Source organism: Parasteatoda tepidariorum, chromosome 2, assembly GCF_043381705.1.
Source record: "Parasteatoda tepidariorum isolate YZ-2023 chromosome 2, CAS_Ptep_4.0, whole genome shotgun sequence".
Lineage (NCBI taxonomy): Eukaryota > Metazoa > Arthropoda > Arachnida > Araneae > Theridiidae > Parasteatoda > Parasteatoda tepidariorum.
The window spans coordinates 82,968,174-82,989,098 of record NC_092205.1 but is presented as its reverse complement, the minus strand read 5'-3'; the positions used below and the strand labels follow the sequence as shown (position 1 = coordinate 82,989,098).

The window sequence follows — 20,925 nt, the reverse complement described above, 5'->3', positions numbered from 1 at the left end:
TGTACTTTGTTCCTTAGTTATTGAAAGGGGATGATTCAGGTTGGAAATTAATAACTGTTGATGAGAATAAAGGAAGAGGTAAAGCTCCCCATTGCTTACAAGTTTTCCTTCAATCTGCTGTCTTCCAAGTTATTGTCATGGTGGTCAATGTAGCTAATGCAATAGTTGCTGCCAGTATTAAGTTTGAACATGATGGAAGACCCAGGGAGGAATTTTACAAACATTTTTATTTAGCAGAGGTAATCTTTACTCTCTATTTTTTTCTTCCCAATATGATCAATTACAGCAGAATCCTAAATTTTCCAGTCCAATGAGACAGAAAAGTAGGTGCATTTACTACCCACTTTACCACGTAACTTTAGATACATATTACACATTTTAAGATAAATTATTAATGCAAAAATTCTCAAAGTCAATTAATGAATTATACAAATGTGTAGGTACCAACTATTACGATTTGCCCAGTATTGTTAGAATTTTGTTTTCATTTATTATAGCTTTGCTTCAAAATAAAACTAAACACTAAATTGCAAACATTAAAAATAAAACTTTTATTGCATAGTGCACAAAAAATGGTCCATTCTGAATAACTTTTGATCTAATGATCCGATCTTCACATTCTAGGACTTCATCTTTATGGTTCGAGTGGGTGGCCTCAGATATGCTAATTAGTTAGTGCAGATGATATTTTAAGTTACAAAATCTGGAAGCCAGACACAAAAACGTATTTTCTTTGAATAAACATACCCTTTTTTTGATGTGTATTTGGATTCCTGATCACCAAAATATCAAGGATAGCTGCCATATGGGAGAGATGATCCCAATAGTTTTTTCAGAAGAGTGATATTTTGCCATTTCTCAAAAACTTTGAAACTTTTTAAAGAATATAATTTTACGAAATCTAAACCAAATGGGTACAATAGTTCCTAAGAAATTAAATTTTAGATCAGGGCTGATTGTGCTCCGGAAAAAATCCGGATTTTTCGCTAACCGTGATCCGGAACTTTCCGGAGATCAAAGGTTCAGACGTTTCAAAAAATCATTGATCACTAAAGTTTCCGGAAATCAAATTTTCAAAGGTGGAACTTAAGAACACAGTTTATTTTATTTGTTTGTAAGGGAGAACCCGATACTTTATAAGCTTATATTCAAGATTAATATTCATTTTTTATCAGTAAATAGTTATTATAATCATAAACTCAAGAAAGAAAGATATATTTGAAAATTTCAATTACTTCTCCAGGTCATTATAGGTATGTGTAAAATTTTAAATATATTTTAAGTGAACTAAGAAATATTGAGAAAAAGAAAAAAACCTTGTTTAAATTTTTTTCTAATTTTTCGATTTAAACTTTATTTTTTTTTACTCAAGAAATTTTCCGGAATTTTGACTTGAGCTCACAATTACCCCTGTTTAGATACATAATTTTTTTTACGTTCATTGACCCTTTAGTTATAGAGATTCTTGGAAAAGTTTCTCTCCAAACTATGATTCTTCATTATTTCTTTCCTTGGGGAAAAAACCCAGTTTGTTGAGCAGGAAAGTAATCAGATATATTTGACAGTAAAGAAGTGAAAAAAGAATTTAATAAAGTAACATAAATTCACTGTATTGCTTAAAAAATAATTTATTTTAGTATAGCATCTGGATATCTAGTCAAATTAAATTAATGCAATTTTTGATGCAATAAATATGTGTATAAAATTACCCATTTTGTTTTGAAGTGCTTGTTTAAATGATAAGTTTATTTTTTCACCTTCTTAAGTTAAGTTAATGAATTAGGTAAAATTATATTAAAATTAAAAAATTAAATAAAACTATCTAATTCAATTCATGAAATATATATTTCTATAAACTTTTTCCTGTCCACTTTACAAAAACTATGTGGAGAAAGAACATTTAACACATTGCTAAGATTATAACTTATGTTCCAGGATATTTTTATGCTATAATTTAAGGGTCCCTTTCAAACAGAAAAAGGGATATTTTTTCCTCCATGTTGACATGAATTGTATGTGCGCAATTTCTTTATTTAATCAATAACTAATATTTTTGAATACTTCTCTTTTCATTTAAACTCATTAAAATGTGTTCTATCTTACCTAGTTTCCAAATTATGAATTCCAAGGTAGTAAATATTCTTAAAATTTAAACTTTGAAAAGTATAAAAAATGCTTACAATCTTGAAATAGCCACTAGGTTCCAGGTGGCCGAGCAGTAAGCATGCCTGAATGTGGAGACAATGGTTGGGGTTCGAATCCCTCTCAGGGCATGAATCTTTCTATCTATGTGCTGTTCTTTGTTGTGTGATAAATGAATGGGTATCTGTGGCTGGGTGGCATGGGTAATATTGCCCCTTTTCATGACTTAGGTTCACAGGTATCCACCGGGCAACATTTAGTAAGCAACACTTTCAAACGAAGCAAGGAAAAAGAGTTCAGTGCCTGCTGTTTTAAAAAAATTCTTTCAAAATAAGAGAATTGGGTTTATATAATTTTCCATAGGTTAACATGAAAGAAAAAGAATCAACCAAAGGAGTCCCTAAGATATATTTGATGTTCGTTACATTAAATTCATTGTAAAACTTGCTTGTATTTATTATTTAAATCTTTATTGGATGTTGTATTATTTCTGACAGACTGTACTGTTTATTTTTATAGGTTGGTTTTACAATATTTTTTGATTTAGAAGTTATATTTAAAATATGGTGTCTAGGATTTCATGGCTACTATAGAAGATCCCTTTATAAATTTGAATTGTTGTTAGCTATAGGAACGACTTTCCACATAATCCCTGATTTATATATGTCTGAGCTCTCTTCATTTCAGGTACTATCATTAATTAACAAGTTTTATTAATTAATATCATTAATTAACAAGTTTATTTATGTCATTTTATTTGTTTCATATAACTAGAATTTTGGGTTGTTTTCAGTCTTTCAGTTTAAAAAAATATCAAATAAGTTGTGATTTATATGACTACAGAGGTGCTAACTGCTTCAAATTACCTGCAATTATTGTGATTTTGTAGTTAAGATTGCAATCCTATGGTTGAGTAATAAAATGTATGGTTTTTGAGAATTTCTGTAATTTATTTAAAATAGGTTTAACTACCAAGAGGAAAGAAATTTATTTGCAATTAATCTATTATAATTTCTTTTCTATTCCTTAAATAATTCTAAAAACATAAATAAAAAAGCAAAGAAACTTCATCTTTCCCACTTCTAACAAGCTATATTAAAATTTAATCTTCTGTTATAGAAAAGCAAAAGAACATCAATTTAAATTAGATATGTTGTGAGCAAAAAGGTTTTAAAGGATAAATTGTGGGATGATAAAATGGTAATAAAAACTTGTTCTAATTTTAACAAACTAGAACACTATTTTCGAATAATTTAATTTTATCATTTTATAATAAATTGGAAAATTTCGCTATTTTGTTTTTATTAATTTGGTACCCTTATTTAAGTATTACTTTTTTTTATTTAATGGTAAATAAAATCATAATTTTTTTTAATATTATATACTTATATAGAATTAAGTGGTATATGCCTTTCTAAAATATCGTTTATTTGAATTTCATGACTGCTAACCATATATATTTTTGTGTTATTATTGTATGACGCCCCGTGGGGGAGTGGTTGGGCGTTGCACCAAGCATGCTTGGGGACTAAACACTGGGGATTCCACATTGGTCTGACCACCCAACCTTATTTAAGTGACCTTATTTAAATTTAGTTTGAAGCATTATATCTATTGTTTGTAAGGATTAAGTTCGAAATTACAAGGTGCAACAATTTTCAGGACTAATCCAACAACTCTTGAAAATATTATGTGAATAACTCTCCATTTAGTTTGTCAAAGTACTTGGATGTGTAAGTTTTAGAAACAACTTTTAAAGTCCTTTGTTCAGAATGCTTTTTAATTCTGATGTTGCGGCTTGCTGAAAAACCTTGATATTTTTAAACCCTGTTTTTTTTAAACAAATTTTTCTGTTTTGGAGGTCATTCCATTCTTTCATTTTTCCAACAAAATTTTTGCAGACATTTTGTTTCCCAAACCAAAACATTTGCTTAATGAGCAAGATTTAAGGATATCAAAAATATTAGGAATGTCAGAATTCACAAGCATTCCAAAAGAGGACTTAAAAAATTCTTTCTAAAATTTTAACAGTCTAAGTAACAGAAATGTATTACAGTTTCTTGGAAACATTATAAATGAGTATGTAAATTAAACAAGTTACTGTGCAAATATTGCATAAACTCCTAAAGTTGGAGGAGGTTGGTGATTTGCTTATTTTTCTGACAAGGTGAAGGAGGGATATGAGGAATGCTTTCCAGGGTGTTGCAACTTTCTTATGGTAGTATAGGAAGGGGTTTGTGATTTGCTTATTTTTGCTTTTTATAGTCCGAGATCGTTAAAAATGTGCTTGAAAAGTTGTGAATGGCATCTCATATATTTTCAGTTTTGGAAATTGAGACTTATCTTGCATTATTGAGCCTAAAAAAATTTTATGGTTATTTTAGGTGCAGAATTAGTTTTCAAAAAATTAGTACCACATTCACATTTAAAAAAGTGTCTTTTTTTTTCTTTCTATGCAAGTAGTTTAAAATTAATAGTTCAAAAAAATGGCTTAAAAATTCTTAAAACTATAGTTTTTTATGTTCATAAAATAAATTAGCATGAATTTCTCATTACACTCCTCATTTTCAACTCAAAAGTGTTTTTTTTTTCTTTCTGTAATGTACTTCCTAGTTAAAGCCATTACTTTTTTTCAGTATACATTTAATCTGTATAAAGTTGATTAATTTAAATTGCTTCTAAATCATCCTTTTTTTCTTATTTAAGGTATTACGAATAGTTAGACTTATTAAAGCATCACCTGTTTTAGAAGATTTTGTTTATAAAGTGAGTAAAATAAACTAATTTTAAGTATCTAAATTATTTATCGCATTATTTTGATAACTTATGCCTATGGTTTCAGATCTTCGGCCCTGGAAAAAAACTTGGCAGTTTAATTATCTTTACTATGTGCTTGCTTGTGATCACTTCAAGCATTAGTATGCAGCTATTTTGTTCTCTGAATGATTTCACGAAATTTGAAGCTTTTCCTGAAGTAGGTTGTTTTTCTTTTTTTTTCATATTTAATATTTTTTTATACTTATTATTTTTTATATATATAATTTTAAGCACTTTTAGTCTAATTTTTATAATTGTTAACACATTAAAGCAATAGAAGATATTAATTTAGAGTTATTAGACTTCAGAATGAGATTTATGTATTGTCATTATTCCTTGTACCTTTCTTATAACATCAATTCTAGATTGTTAATCACTTAAACCAATTTATTTCCTGAAATGAGAGTTAAGATAGTTTTTTAAATGTTAGAAATTGAGATTTATATGTGTTGTGTTTTTTAAAATGCATAAAATTTTCATTTAAAATAAAAAAAGGAAAAAAATTAATTTAAACATAAATGCCTTATAGGCAATTTTAGTCTCAGTCATCTGGCTTAGTTCAAATTTTAGAATTTTTCTTAAATCCTTTTAAAAACATGATTGTTTAATTACATTAATGTTGCCTACTAGCCTGAAAGAGAAACCGTTAGTATTTATTAAGTCAGCCATTAATATTTATTAAATCATTTGAATTCAGCAAGGTATTTTGTTAAACCATGGACCAAATACACAAATTTAAATTATGAATTATACAAATGCTAAGTAACAAAATTGTTTGGCTGGATTTATATTTTTACTTGACTTTGTAATATTTAAGAAGAGAAAATATATGGAATGGAGTAAAGTAATAGGTACGCAAGCAATTTCTTTCATTGCAATATGTTACTAGATTTCTACATATTATCTTTGCAGAAATATTATGCATATTCATTACAACTTCAAAATTTCAGTAATTGGATTATACACAATAGGAACCCAGTCATACTTCTAATTGAAAAGTCTCATATTTTTTAAATGTTTAAAGTATTTCAGAAATTAAAAAAAAAATTTATTCTTGAAAAAATATACCAAATTGTTATTTTCATTGCTTATGTTTAAATCTATTGATTATTTAAAAAAAATTGTAATTGAAAGTAAAATTTTGTAATTTTTCAAGAAATTTTAATCTAAAAATTTTGTAACTAATTATGTATGAGTTATTTATTTTGAATTTTTCTGCTCAGAGTAATTAAATTCAGTAGTTTAACCCGTACTAAAGTTTTAATAAGTGATGTTCGAATCTGTAAAATTTCTTTTAAAGCAAAATTAAGCTTAAATTAAAGAGCTAGATTGAAAACCTTGTACGAGGTACAAATTAGCCCCCAGATGTTCCTCTCTGATAAAATATGCCCCATTAAAGTTTCAGTTTATTTTCTTTTAAACTAAACTCATATTTGTTCATGCTGTTACTAAAATAATGTATAATATTTTTAAAGTATGCCTTAAAAATATTAAAAATGAATGAATAATGTCTTTTTGAAAAATTTTTAAGCTTTTTTTTTCATTTTTTAGGCATTCATGTCAATGTTTCAAATTCTCACCCAAGAAGGTTGGGGAGAAGTTATGAATGAAACCATGCTCCGTACAAGCAGTATTGGACCTTTTGTAGCCATATATTTTATATTATACCATCTATTTGTGACTCTTGTAAGTTGGAAAAGAATAAAAACTTATCCAATTATTTCTTCTCTCTTTAAGAGTTTATTTAAAAATTAAAAGTTTTTATAGAGTGCTTTTTTAGTATTCAGTGATTATTTTTATAAAATTTTAACATTGTAGTGTATTAATATTATCCTGTACAAATAATTCTGGGTGATCGTAAGAAACTTTCTAATATATGAACCCTTAGCAGCTGATCTGCTTAACCAATGAAATTTCAGATAATATTTGAAAGTATGGAATGGAGATCTTAATGATTTATAGCAATTAAGTTCTCATGGTTACAGTGAACAAATTTCAAAATTTTCGAATGGAAACCTCCATTTTTCCCCCATGCAAACTTGGTTTTTAGAGTTACGCATTAAATAGGGTTGTAACTCTAAAAATCAAGTTTGTATATAAAAAAAAAAAAATTGAGGTTTTCATTCGAAAATTTTGAAATTTATTCACTGTAACCATGAGAACTTATTTGCTGTAAATCATTTATAATATTAATTATAATGTAATAAATAATTTATAATTGTAAATGGTTTATAACAATTAAGTTTTCCCTGTTACAGTGAACAAATTTCAAAATTTTCGAATGGAAGCCTCCATTTTTTCCCCATACAAACTTGATTTTTAGATTTGCGCATAAAATGGGGTTGTAACTCTAAAAATCAAGTTAGCATGAAGAAGAAAAATTGAGGTTTTCATTCAAAAATTCTGAAATTTATTCACTGTTAACTGTAAGAACTTAATTGCTGTAAATCATTATAATCTCAAGAGACCATACTCTGAAATATTAAGGGGTGAAACTATATTTTTAGCCAAAAAATGGCAGCACTAGACGAAAATAAATGAAATTTTTTTATATCTTTCCAAAGCATCGAGGATTCTGCTCTCTGAAAACAATGGGTAGAAAGTAGAAGGAACAGTAGTTTGTATGCTGCTACCTGCTCACTTCATCTCTTCTAGAATTACTGTTTTTCAACCTTATTTTATGTTCTCTATTTTGAGGATTGCACTTGTATAGAAAAAAAAAAGTAAGGGCTGTCGCTCTAAAAATCTGAAATTCATTCTCTCTAGCTGTAAACAGGAGAACTCGATTATTTCAAATCGTCATGCTTTGTGTCCATACATTTAAATAACAGTATCTGAAATTTAATTTCGATTTGTTAAGTTGATAATCTTTTATGGGTTCATATATAGTTAAAGTTATCTTATGACCACCTCCCTGTATGTTAAATGTATAAAAGTAACATGAAATTATGTTCTCAAGGAATTTGACTTCTTTTACTGTAGATTGTGCTGAGTCTTTTCGTTGCTGTTATCTTGGATAATCTAGAATTAGATGAAGATATAAAGAAAGTAAAACAGGTTAGAAAAATATTGATGTTTATTTTATTTTTAAATAAACTGAAATCATAAAATAGATTAATCAATTTATAGGTACTTTAGACATAGGATATTTATTTTAGTCTAAAGGATGCATTACGTAAAAATAATCTTTGGAATTAATTATTTTGAGACATGCATTGCCAAATTTTTTATGAAAATGTGTAAATTGTTATTTTGAAAGTGTTATTTTTTTGTGCTTTATAAATTTGATACATTCAGCATATTGAAAATATAATTTATAAAGGCTTAGCTTGTTAATTGCTTTGTTTTATTTTATTCAAAAATAGTCCTATAACTTTTAATGTTTAATTGTATAATGGAGGAAGAAATCATTTAATGATTTTTTTTATAAATATACAATTTCTCAATAGCCTGATCTCTATTGAGAAGGTATATAAAAATCTTTAAACATGATTATATTTCTGAGGCCCTTATCAAGATGATTAAAGACTGATCTAAATAATCTGATATTTTTACAAAAAAAGAAGAAAATACATTATAGTGATTGAAGACTGATCGAAATAATCTGATAAAATTTTTACCAAGAAATTTTTTTTCTCACTATTATAACAAGGGCTGCAAATTTGTCGCGGGAAAAAAGACCCCAAATTCGCCGGAAATTTTGAAAATTACACAAATTCTGAACATAAAAAAATGTATTACATAAATGATGCAAAAGACAGAAATCGCGCAAATAATAAAAAAAGCGTAAAAATGCACAACAAAAGAATTTCTTTGAATTTCAAGCAATATTAATATTTTTATTTAAATGAACAGAATTTTTGTACAAAGTATTGTACATTATCAGATTATTCTCATTTGTGCTTCGTCTTTCATCACTTAATACATTTTTATATTTAGAAAACGATCTTTCTGTGTCAATGCTGTTTTTAGGCACCGACAAACTTCGAATTGCCAATTTTGGAGGGTTCGGTCTTTGATTTCCAAAGCTCGACCAATTTTCCTTCACCAACGCGCAATTCCTTGACGGTTGCTTTTAAGAAGTAATTGCTGTGAAAACTCAAACATTCTACATTCAAGCAACTAGTTACAAGTCCCTACTAACTACTAGTCCCCACCCCCCTTCGTAGGGATGAAGCTAATCCATATTTAGGAAATCACAAGGAGCCGCCTAGGAAAAATTAACTGGATATGTAGAAAGGCAGTAGAAATTTCATTGCCCAGTGCAATAGCATGTATAACAACTTTTCTGTCAAAGATTTGATTTATAACATTTTCCTTCTTTTGTGATTCCAATTTCTTTTGTACTCTTACTGACTTCAGGAAGGTAATTACCCTCCCTAAGTGTAGAAAGACCACCTTACTTGACAAGATATTGATTATCTCTGAACTATTTTCATGTCATTTTGCTATTGATTCACTCCCCTAAATATCTAATCAATTTTACATGTTCAATTTAAGGTTCAGGAAAATAAAAAATTCTGTTTAATAAAAATTATAAATAAATAATGAAAAAAAATCAAATTTTAAGCAATTTTCGCGGAAGTCAAGACATATTGAGAAATTTGCGGATTTTAGAAAAAAAGATGACAATTTCGCGGAAATCATCGCAGAAATTCGCGCCGCGACAGACCTGCAGCCCTAATTATAACCAATATTTATAAGTGTTTAGTAATTAATTCCTATTTTCAGAATATATTGAATATAACTATATATTTCTATTAATTTATTTTCTATTCTGAAATAGCTAAAAGCCAGAGAGCAGAGTGCTGGTATAAAGGAAGGATTGCCCTTAAGATTGCTTTTATTTGAACGTTTTCCTGATAGCCCCCAAATGAGTCGCTTAAACAAAGTACCATCTGAGTTTATTGTACCGAAAGTAAGTAAAAAATCATATTTTAGTTAATATTTAATACAAATATAAATCTTTATATATTATGAAAATATTATAATATAAATATTCTTATTTTGTAAAAAATTTATTTTTTAAATTAATTTTATTTTTGCTATGCTTTATAACATATAACTTGCTATCAGTGATTTCTATCAATATTTTATTGGTTTTGTATGTTACAGTAAGGAACCAATTATCCGGAACGATCAGGACCATCGCTATTCCAGATAACTGATTTTTCCGGTTTTCTGAATCTCTGCAAGAAGCCGTTTTTTTTATTGTTAAACCCAACTAAAAAAAAAAATTATTTGGAAATAATCTTAAAAAGAAAAAAAAACGGTGAAGTAATACACTAATGATTATTTCCAAAATGATGGTAAGGTAAACATGTTTCAAAAAAGAAGGAAAAACCCTGAAACTTTATGAGGAAAAAAAAAAAAAAATTTTTAAATGGCGGGAAAATTATCGAATTTTGTTCCGGTTTTTTGGTTTTCCGGTTTTCTGATTTCCGGATAACGGGTTCTGTACTGTATTTAATTTAGCGTCCACAATTCTTCTGACTTTATTTAATGGTTTTGTGAATGTATTTTAATTGTGGTCTGGGAAGCCTAGAATCCTCAGGTAATTTGAATTCGAAAGCAAAAGTCAGTGAGTAATGTATTTTTTAGTTAAAACTTGAAAAACAAGCAATTTCAAAATTTGTGCTACCAATAAGTTGGCCAATGAGGCTCAAAATAAATAAATTTGTCATTGGTTTTAATAAAAATACTAATTTATGAAAAATACTCTTCGTTTATCAATATCTTCTTTCAAGTTTCTTCTTAAATGAAACCATTTTTGCAGTTTTAATGATCATTGTTCTATACTTTTAAAAGTTAAGCATTTTATATAAAGTAATTTCCATTCTTAATCACTAAGGAGTATCTATGATGGATGACTATATGACTGATATGACTCTACTAATAAACTAAGATGCATCAAGCTTTTAAATTTTTCTAAATTTTGTTTAATATATTCTCTTTTTTTCGTATAAATTTTGTAGTTCTAATTAAATAAAAAATCTAAATTATATAAAATCTTCTAGTCAAACTAGTTACCCTAGTGAAATTTACAAAATGTAATAATTGATATATATTCTATCAAAACATAAGTTTCGCTGCATATTGAATAAAAGATGTTCTATTTCTGATGAAATTTGTTACGCATTGCAAATTGTAATTTAGAATTCTGTTAAAATTTTCTTGAAAAACCTGCAAAAGTCAGAGAATTTTGTTTCTAAAATGGAGTGGAAACCCTGTTTATAGATCGTGATTTATTTATTTTTTTATCAACACTGCATTATGCCTCTTTATCTGTAATTTAGAGAAAAAACTACATAAATAGAGAAACTACATGAAAGCTATACAAAAACACTGTTAACATATTATAAATTTCTCATATTCTTTCGCATCCTTCTCATATATTTATATTTAAAAAGTTGCTGGCTGAATGTAAGGGTATTAAAGAAGTCACAAGGCATAGATAATGAGTAGTTAAGAAAAAAATAACAATGATAGTTTATTTTTATCATACATTAATAAAGTATAATGCCTAAATTATATTAATCGGAATAATATCATACTTATGAAGTTTTTATTTACAATCAGCAGATGTTAATGAAGAGCTTGAGTTATTAGTTTTCATCATGGGAAAAAGCTGTTCTTGTGCTTTCATATGTGCAAATCATTTTTTTAAATGCTCTTAAATGTTGGTTTTATGTTCATTGGCAAAAGACGAAATATGTTCTATAAAATTTACTTAGCTTTACTTCTTTAAAATTTGACTTGATGTGGGTGTTAGGAGTATGATTTGGGGGTCATCAAGCTTAATCAATTCCATTTCCAAGTGAGTTTTTGCTTTCTCTTTGTTACTTTTTCATCAAAATAGCAAGGCTGTTAAAGCAGCTATTCATTTTTTTAATGTCATAAAATTTATCAACCTTCAGAAAAAGAAACATCTTCACCCACAGGAGTTCTTCTCCCTTCCTTTAAGAGATCTGCGTCCCGGCAGTAGTTTTTGCTACTGCTGTTACTGCTGGGCAAAAACTTTGTTACTGCTGGGCAAAAACTGTGTTTCTGCTGGGCAAAAACTACTATTGAATAATTGAGTATAAATAATTATTAATACTCAATTACTCAATAATGATGAGTATTTAGTTATTTAATCATTATGTGTTAATATTATCAGATTTGTTCATTCATTTTAAAATCTAGCTGCAGGAACAGCACTTTCACTCTCTTGTTAATAAGAACTGATTATATTTACTGTTTTAAGAGTATGGTTCTTAAATGTTCTGCAGGTTGAAACAAAGCACTTGACAGGTCACCCCCACCTGGGAGCTGAGTTTTGTTCATATATGCCTTAAATATTGATGATTTAACTGCATTTTATGTTTAGGTAGTAAAAATTTAAATTTACTTTTTTAGGTAAGAGAAAGCTTTATGCGTCAGTTTGTTGATGATCAGCCTGAAGAATCTCCAACGATGAAAAAACTGAGTGAAAATGAAGATACTTTAGTTACTTTTCGCAAAACAAAACCTTTAAAATTAATGGCATCTCCCTATAAAGTCAGAAATACTACTAATATCCTACGTAAAGCTAGTGTGACAAACATAGTTATGTGAGTATAAATTTAATATTAATCACGTGTTCACAGAAATTTAAAAAAAAAATTGTGCAATTTCATGAAATGTATATTTGTGGTGTTGTTTTCAAAATCTTATATTGATTAATGTTTCACGGTGTTATGCTTTTGCTTTAAGATAATTAGTTTTAAAGTTTGGTCTAGTGTTTGTTTATTGTAAAAATGTCAATTATTTACTTATAAATTCTTTCAAGATGTTGACTGTATTCTGGTAAGTACAAGTTCTGTAACCCAAAAGCTCTCTAGTAATCTCTTCTCCTTTTATTTTGTAAATTAGATATTTTAATCTGACAAAATAAATTTTAGTAAAGTTTTTTTACAACTACTTAATTATTTAGGACTTTGTTTCACATATTTAAATTACTTTTGACTGTTGTGTTTCCCTCGATACAGAATTTTCATTCTTACTAATATAGATCCTCATGGTATTTGTATATTAATATAAATGATTTAATTTTGTTTTTTATTTTTAACTGTTTTAATAAATTAATGTCCTTTATTTTTTATTATTACTTTAGTGATTCAAATAATCAGCGTTTACTTGTTGGTGATTCTGGACAAATTCCAGTTCTTGGCAAAGGACCTAAACAAGCCGCTAGTCAAAAAACTATTCGTTTAGATCGGAGGTATAATATTTTTTTCTATAATATCTTTAACAATTTAAGCTGAGAAATATGCTGAAATATTAATAGCAATTAGTAATGATTTTGACTATGTTCTATGTTGTCTAATACCATCATTCCATTGTAAGCAAATTTTAAGTACAATGCTAAAATTTGTCATGCTTATTTTGTTTGTGGTTCTATAAAAATTTTAGTTCTTGGTAAAGAACCTAAAGAGACCAATAAAATGATTAACTTAGATTGAGCTTATAATGTTGTTTATATTGTTTTTGTTGTTAAGGAGAAATATGCTAAAATGTTAATAAATTGTGAATTTTTATTATTATTGTTTGACTTGTGATTATTTATTGATACTTAATTTTAAAAAGATAAATATATTTTTAGAGAAATATTGTGTTCCCTTCTGCATACATAGTTTTTATTAGTTTCTTTGTGAAATAAATAGCCACATATCGTTATAATTATTTAAATTTATTAAAGTACTGACTTTTTACTAATAAAATACTTTTAAGAATTGAAATTCGGGTCAGTGAGTACTACTCCTCTAAAAAAATAATAATAGCAATAATAAATTTTCTATTATATTACTTGAATCAAAACTAAGATTTTTTTTTATACTGTAATTCAAAAGATAAGATGTAGCTGATTGAAGGAAGCTTTTTCAAAATTTTGTAGAAATTAGTTTCATATTGTTGACTAAATGCTTTTTTCATTTTTGTAATAAAAAGAGTTATGAGTTTGAAAAATTTATTAATCATAGCATTTTTTTGCTTTTCAAAATAAATTTGTTGAATAATTAAAATTGTTAAAAAATATATCAGGAATTATTATGTGTATTTGTTTATTTTTGCTACTTTGCTTTCCCAATGTTTGATAATTTTTATTGTTTAAAATTATATGTTCTCAAGGAGTATGCGGCGATCTATGAGAGGTTCAATAAAAATCAAGCAAACTTATGATCACTTGCGTGAAAATGGGGAAGGTACAGCTATAAATCCTACAACTTCAAGAAGTCCTCATGATTTTGATATAAAATTGTTACAACAGAAAAGACAGCAAGCTGAAATGAAAAGGTTTGTTAATTGTTTCTCTATTTTATTGAAGAAAATATTCTTTGACAAAAACCTCTTGTTTTGTCTATCTCAGCCCAAAATGTCTTAAGAAACTGAATTAGGTTAGAGTACTACTAAAAGTGCAAATGTATATAGAAATTGAAAAAAATAAATGCATATTTTTACTTATATGTATGCTTTTAATTAAGAAATGATTAAAAAAATGTAAGTTACCTAGTGACATATTAAATCCAAAGCAATATTCAATTTAAAATAATTGCTGATTTTGTAGAACTTTTTATATGCATTTTCAAGTTTCGATTGATAGTTTAAAAACTGATAATTTTGCCTAGAAAATTTTTTTGTAGGAAGAAGTTTTTATTTTTTATTCTGAATTAAGGAATTCGATAAAAGGTCAACTTGCACAACACTTAATATGCCTTCTCATTAATGATAATGCTTATTCATGTTATTAAAGCTGTATGCCTTTTAACTATATTTGTGCTCATTTCATTACCTACTTTTCCATTACTCTGTAGCACATTGCTACAAAAACATAATATTTCAATTAATTGTTGAGACAGAGTAAACTGAGAGACAGAATTTAAATACCCATAAATCTTAATTATTGGAACTTTTTTTGCATAAAATTCTTTTTGTCTGATAATGTTTTAAAATTTATAAGAGAAAAAATAACTTGCACTTATTAGTTTCAATGTCCACCTTCCAAACTTGGAATTATATTTGTATTTTCTTAACTCTTTTGTGTTTCATTTTATGTGTGTTTGTGTGTTTTTTTGTTATTATTGTAATTTATTATATATAAACTCATTACTGTAGTCACAGACATAGATCTGGCAATCCAAAAGTAACTCATTCAATTTCTTTCTTCTGTGTTTGTAAGTTTCATGTTTTTATTTTGTATTGTATTGAGTTAATAAATATGTTCTAGTTAAAGGGAATATTTCATTAATTTAATAATTTCAAATTTTAATGAATGTTCAAGCATTGTTATTATTTGTTAGATTCTAATATAAATATCATTTATAATATAATAACATGCACATTAAGATTTTTTCTGGTCATTAGCTGCTTTTTATGTGCTATCTATTTATTCCTTGATTATTTGCTTAATTACCATTCACCATTTTTTGTTTCAGAAATCAAAGGGAAGAAGATTTAAGAGAAAACCACCCATATTTCGATACTCCTCTCTTTATGGTTGCCCGTGAAAGTAAATTTCGTAAACTTTGCCAAACAATTGTTTGGGCTCGTTATGACCCTCAAATCCGGGATCCTGTAACTGGCAAGGAAAGAAAAATCAAATATAAAACTTTTCAGTAAATATCTTTATTTTTTTGGTGAAAACACTTATGACTTTTATTTATAAACAAGTTTCTTATGATCATAAATTTTTTTTTGCAGTAATTTATTAGGCCTAGTCACTTATTTAGACTGGTTTATGATTTGGATTACAACGCTGTGTTGCATTTCGATGATGTTCGAGACGCCTCAAAGAAGAGTCATGAATACAGCTGTATTGCAGGTGCAGCATTTTTAAAATTTATGTCATTTGATGATTGAAGCAATAAAGAAAGAAACAACGGAAATAAAAATATAAATAATAATAATAAAAATAAAAATATGGGGGTACCAGCTCTGGAAGCCATAGAACAAAACCTTTTCTAATGAGAGAGCTGGCAAATGTCAAAATTAGCTCTCTTGCTACCCCGAAGGTTTCGTAAAAGTCCAGGAAGAAATACATAAAATCAAATCAGAAGAGAAATTTCAAACAAAATAAAAACTCACAGTAAACTGGTCAAGCAGCAATTTCTAATTGACTAATTGCTAAAAGTGTTTTACTTGTTAAATAAAATATTTCAAGCATTCTGCTTATGAAAATTTTTAACCAATATTTGTGTGCAAAAACTATTATAAAATACTCTAAATTACTCCATAGAAATTTTACAAGGCAATTAAAGAAAAATTTAAGCTGTTTATTAAATACAGTTATTTAACTCTTTATAAGGCCCTTTTTCTCTATTATTGTTAAAATATTTTTGGGAAAACAGCTCCCTGATTTCAGCCTCTCTTCCCATGCCAACCTTTACTGATACCCACATTTATCTAAACAAAGCCTTCTTCATTTTTTTTCCCTTAAGTTTTCAACAGATGACCACAGTGGGAAATAGATTTGCATCAACAAAAATTTATGATTTTGGTATAGCCTTATACAGGGTTAGAAAATAATTTATCAAAAAGACCTGATGAAATTTTTAAAAAAAAATTTCATTTATGAATTAAATTTTAAAAAAAATTTTTTTTTTAATTTTATTTAGAAGGAGCCAAGTTAATTTATGTTTTGATTATTCCTCAAGTTTTCACTTTAAATACCAAGAAAAATCTAATTATCGAGTTTTTTATTTGATTTTAAATCTTCTAGTAAGTCAAAATAAAAGTAAAAATGTATCTAAGATTGATATAATTTTCGAATCAATATTTATCAAAACTACCATTAAATATTTTAACGTTTTTTTTTTATAAATTTACTTATTTTTTTCTAAATGTTACTGTTAATGTGATTTAAATATCTGAGAATACCTAGTTATAAATATTAATTAATGAAACCACTATTAAAGATATCCATATTTTCTTATTTTTTTCTAAACATTACTGTTAACATTATTTAAATATCTGATTCTGCCTAGTTATACATATCAATTAATGAAACCGCCTTAAAGATTTCCATGTTTTCTTATAATATTTTTTCTAGTTGTTACTGTCAACATGTTTTAAATATCTCAATATGCTTAGTTACAAATATTGATTAATGAAACCACCATTAAAGATTTCCATTGTTTCTTATAATTTTTTTTAGATACTACTGTTAACATGATCTAATTATTTGAGTATGCCTATTTATAAATATTAATTAATGAAACCGCCATTCCATGTTTCCGTACTTTTTTTTCTTCTAAAAATTACTTTTAGCATGATTTAATTATACATGAGAACGCTTAGTTATAAATTTTAATTAATGAATACCCTAAGAATTTCCATGTTTTATTATAATTTTTTTTAACGTTATTGTTAACATAATTTAAGTACCTGAGTATACCTAGTTAAAAATATTAATTGATGAAACTACCATTAAAGATTCCCATGTTTCCTTTTAAATTTATCTATTTATTATATTTTTAAAATGTTACTGTTAACATGATTTAAATATCTGAGTATGCCTAGTTATTAATGTTTTTTTTTAGATTGCTGAGTATGTCTTTGTGACAGCTATGAGCCTGGAAATTATTCTTAAAACTTTGGCTGATGGTTTATTTTTCACACCAAAAGCATTAATTAAAGATGCCGCTGGAGTTATGGATTTCTTTATTTTTGCTGTAAGATTTTCTGAAGTTTTGCTGCATATTTTTATATTAAATGTTTCTAATGTAGCAAAATTTTATTAAATTGAGTTAAAAAAATACTTATTTTTGGTTAAGTTTTAAAACTATCTAAATAAGATTAATTAAGATAAGATAATCTAAATAATAATTAAGATTTTGTTATAAATTTCTTAAACTTGTAATTTTATAAACTTGTTTTTAAACGATATATTGTCTAAACTAGTTTTAACATAATAATTTACTGCAAAGTTTTCAAATATCAATTTACTAATGAATGTGAACTACTGAATTATGTTTAATTAGTTCGCATTTTTTCTTTATTTAAAATCTGTAATTCTAAATTTAAATTTTGTATTTTATGTCATAGTTTTTGTGAAATTCTGTAGTCAAGACTAGATCTCCTGCATGAGTTATGGCTTTAAAGTGGTACATCAGGTTGTGTGCTTTTTATGGTAAATTGCATTGCTTTGTATATTATTTTGCTTTGTTTTTTAAGTTGCTGAATTGATTTATATTTATAATCCCTTATTAAACATTTTTAAAGATTAACTTAAGACTAATTACATACTTCTTTAAATAAAAATAAACTGAAAAAGTTATTTATTTGCTTTTTTTATGTATATGAGTTGCAATAGCAAATTTTTAAATTATGCTTAAGTTTCTTTCATATCTATTGATTGGTACTGCGTTATTTTATTTTAAAAGGCTGGTTTTTGGATACATGATTCTAAATTTTTGTGCCAGCTTTAAAATATCTGCATCATTAAAGAGATCATTTGTAAAAATTTTCAACTTATTAAATTCTAATGTAAAAAGTGAATCCTTATAAAAAAATTTCAATAAATTAAGAATAATGAAAGACGTTTTATGTTGTGTAAGAGCAGATTTTGTTATATTAATTCTTCAAAATAATAATTTTTTTCATTACAATACAATATATATAATATGCTTTGTTATGGTTTCTTTGAAACGTGAAAACAATGTGATTATTAAATGTGTTTAATTCATTCATTGTATTAACAAACTTTCTTTTGAAATAAAGTCACTTGATTGTTTATTTCTTAATGCTTATTAATAGAGGCTAGAATAATTTTGGTTTCTTTACTTGTGAGTAGTAAAAAGAATTTGAAGGTAGTCATTTTAAATAGCTATTACAGCATTTTTAAGTTTATTTGCACGAAAGCTTGCATGTTTGTATTATTAATATATTTATGTAATGACTATTGCGCTTAGGTATTCTTAACTCCTGACTAATATAATTTAATCCTGCAAATTGCTAGACAAAAATATTCATTGATTTTGAATATGCATTTTTTTTATACAGTATTTGTTTCATTGTCTTTATTTAAAGATTTTAAAAAAGCTGGAAGAAAATGTAAATGATAAATCTTGATTCTAAAGTATATTATAAATTTAAATATGTCTTGAAACTTTTTTGAAAGTTAAGGAAAATATCGACTGATAGTTTTTATAACAGAAGTACATTAAGTTTAATATTCATATCTTTTTATAAGAAATAATATGATAATAAATTTTAAAAAATTTGTCTAAATATTAGTTTTTTTTTCCCTTCAAAACTCAGTTCTTTAAATATTGATTTATTTTTTATGGTTTGAAATAAAATTATTTTACTAAGATTTGTAATTTAGATCAGTTTAGTATTTCTGTGTTGGATGCCGCAAAAAGTTCCATCCCAATCTGGAGCCCAAGTTCTAATGATTTTGAGGTGTGTACGTCCATTACGTATTTTCAGCCTTGTTCCTCATATGCGCAAAGTGGTCTATGAACTTTGTCGTGGTTTCAAAGAAATTCTTTTGGTACGTATTTTGTTCCTTTCAATGATTTAATTGTACATTGATGTTTATCTAAATTTACTTACTGTGTTTTTTTTTAATTCTTTAGCTAATTAAATTCTATATTTCCTTATATCAAGATTTGTAAGAAAATCTTTCTTTTATTTGTGTGGGGATGGTAGTTATCGACAATGTCAACATTCATCTAGGAAAAATTACACCAGCATGGAATCAAGTTAACATGTCTTATATGCTAGTGAATAGGAATTGTATTTTTGTAGTGGTAAATACACTACAATTTGATAGACAATTTAGTAAATTAAATTGAAAAATAAGTGTTTTTCAAAATAAATTCTGTGTGTTAGGTTTGAATCCTACTCTTTTTTTTTTCTTCATATTTTTCAAATAATCAAAGTTTTGATGTTTAGACGCCATATCAATAAAAATAAAAATATCATTAATGAACATTGATTAGATTATTACATTAATTGATTAGATTATTAATAAACATTATGGTAATATTTATTAAATTTGTCGTCATTTTGTTGAGGATTATTAAGCATGTATGGCATTTGTTTGTATGATTGAATTGTTTGTTTTTAAGAAATTTAAGATATAATTGTTAANTTGAAAAATAAGTGTTTTTCAAAATAAATTCTGTGTGTTAGGTTTGAATCCTACTCTTTTTTTTTTTCTTCATATTTTTCAAATAATCTAAGTTTTGATGTTTAGACGCCATATCAATAAAAATAAAAATATCATTAATAAACATTGATTAGATTATTACATTAATTGATTAGATTATTAATAAACATTATGGTAATTATGGTAATATGGCAATTATGGTTATATTTATTAAATTTGTTGTCATTTTGTTGAGGATCATTAAGCATGTATGGCATTTGTTTGTATGATTGAATTGTTTGTTTTTAAAAAATTTAAGGTATAATTGTTAAATAAAAATGCCATTGAATGGCCTACTAACCTTATATAACTTAATTTATTTTTGTGTTTTATGTATGTTTTGCATGAAGAATGTATGTTCTACTCTCGTGTGGCCTTGAATAGGGCGGGTCGAGATATGAATAAACAATATAACTTAATTTAAATCTGTGTTATTTTGTAGCTAATCATTTAATGTGTATATTGACTGGGTATTAAATACATGCTTATTTTTTTTATTTCTATCAAACAAATCAGTATAGCTTATGAAAGATAATTTTAATTTTTCACTAAAATGTAAATGAGTGATAAATGATGAAATTAAATGATTACTATCTTTTAAGATGTTATAGCTTTACATCCAAAAAACTTGTCAGTTTATTTGATGAATATTTAATTATTGAAGATCAATCCATTGTCTAATTTTTTAAAAACCAATTTAATTATCTATTATATCGAAGTATCTAAACCATTCTAATTATCTTATTTAATCTAATTGCTATATTATTATTATCTGATTATTATTGTCTAATTATCTT

General features: G+C 26.4%; 1 protein-coding gene across 2 annotated transcripts in view; it reads left to right on the top strand.

The window, feature by feature from the left end:
• LOC107438763 (sodium leak channel non-selective protein na) overlaps window positions 1-20,925 on the top strand; it is a 55,288-nt gene that overhangs the window by 11,374 nt on the left and 22,989 nt on the right. For both annotated transcript variants that reach the window (XM_043044762.2, XM_043044761.2), the window contains exons 10-23: window positions 18-239; window positions 2,662-2,829; window positions 4,849-4,908; window positions 4,985-5,116; window positions 6,511-6,645; window positions 7,942-8,016; window positions 9,746-9,877; window positions 12,358-12,551; window positions 13,094-13,201; window positions 14,107-14,271; window positions 15,411-15,590; window positions 15,676-15,796; window positions 17,514-17,645; window positions 19,301-19,468. In XM_043044762.2, coding sequence (XP_042900696.1) covers window positions 18-239; window positions 2,662-2,829; window positions 4,849-4,908; window positions 4,985-5,116; window positions 6,511-6,645; window positions 7,942-8,016; window positions 9,746-9,877; window positions 12,358-12,551; window positions 13,094-13,201; window positions 14,107-14,271; window positions 15,411-15,590; window positions 15,676-15,796; window positions 17,514-17,645; window positions 19,301-19,468 — 1,992 coding nt within the window. The remainder of the gene's footprint in view (window positions 1-17; window positions 240-2,661; window positions 2,830-4,848; window positions 4,909-4,984; window positions 5,117-6,510; window positions 6,646-7,941; window positions 8,017-9,745; window positions 9,878-12,357; window positions 12,552-13,093; window positions 13,202-14,106; window positions 14,272-15,410; window positions 15,591-15,675; window positions 15,797-17,513; window positions 17,646-19,300; window positions 19,469-20,925) is intronic.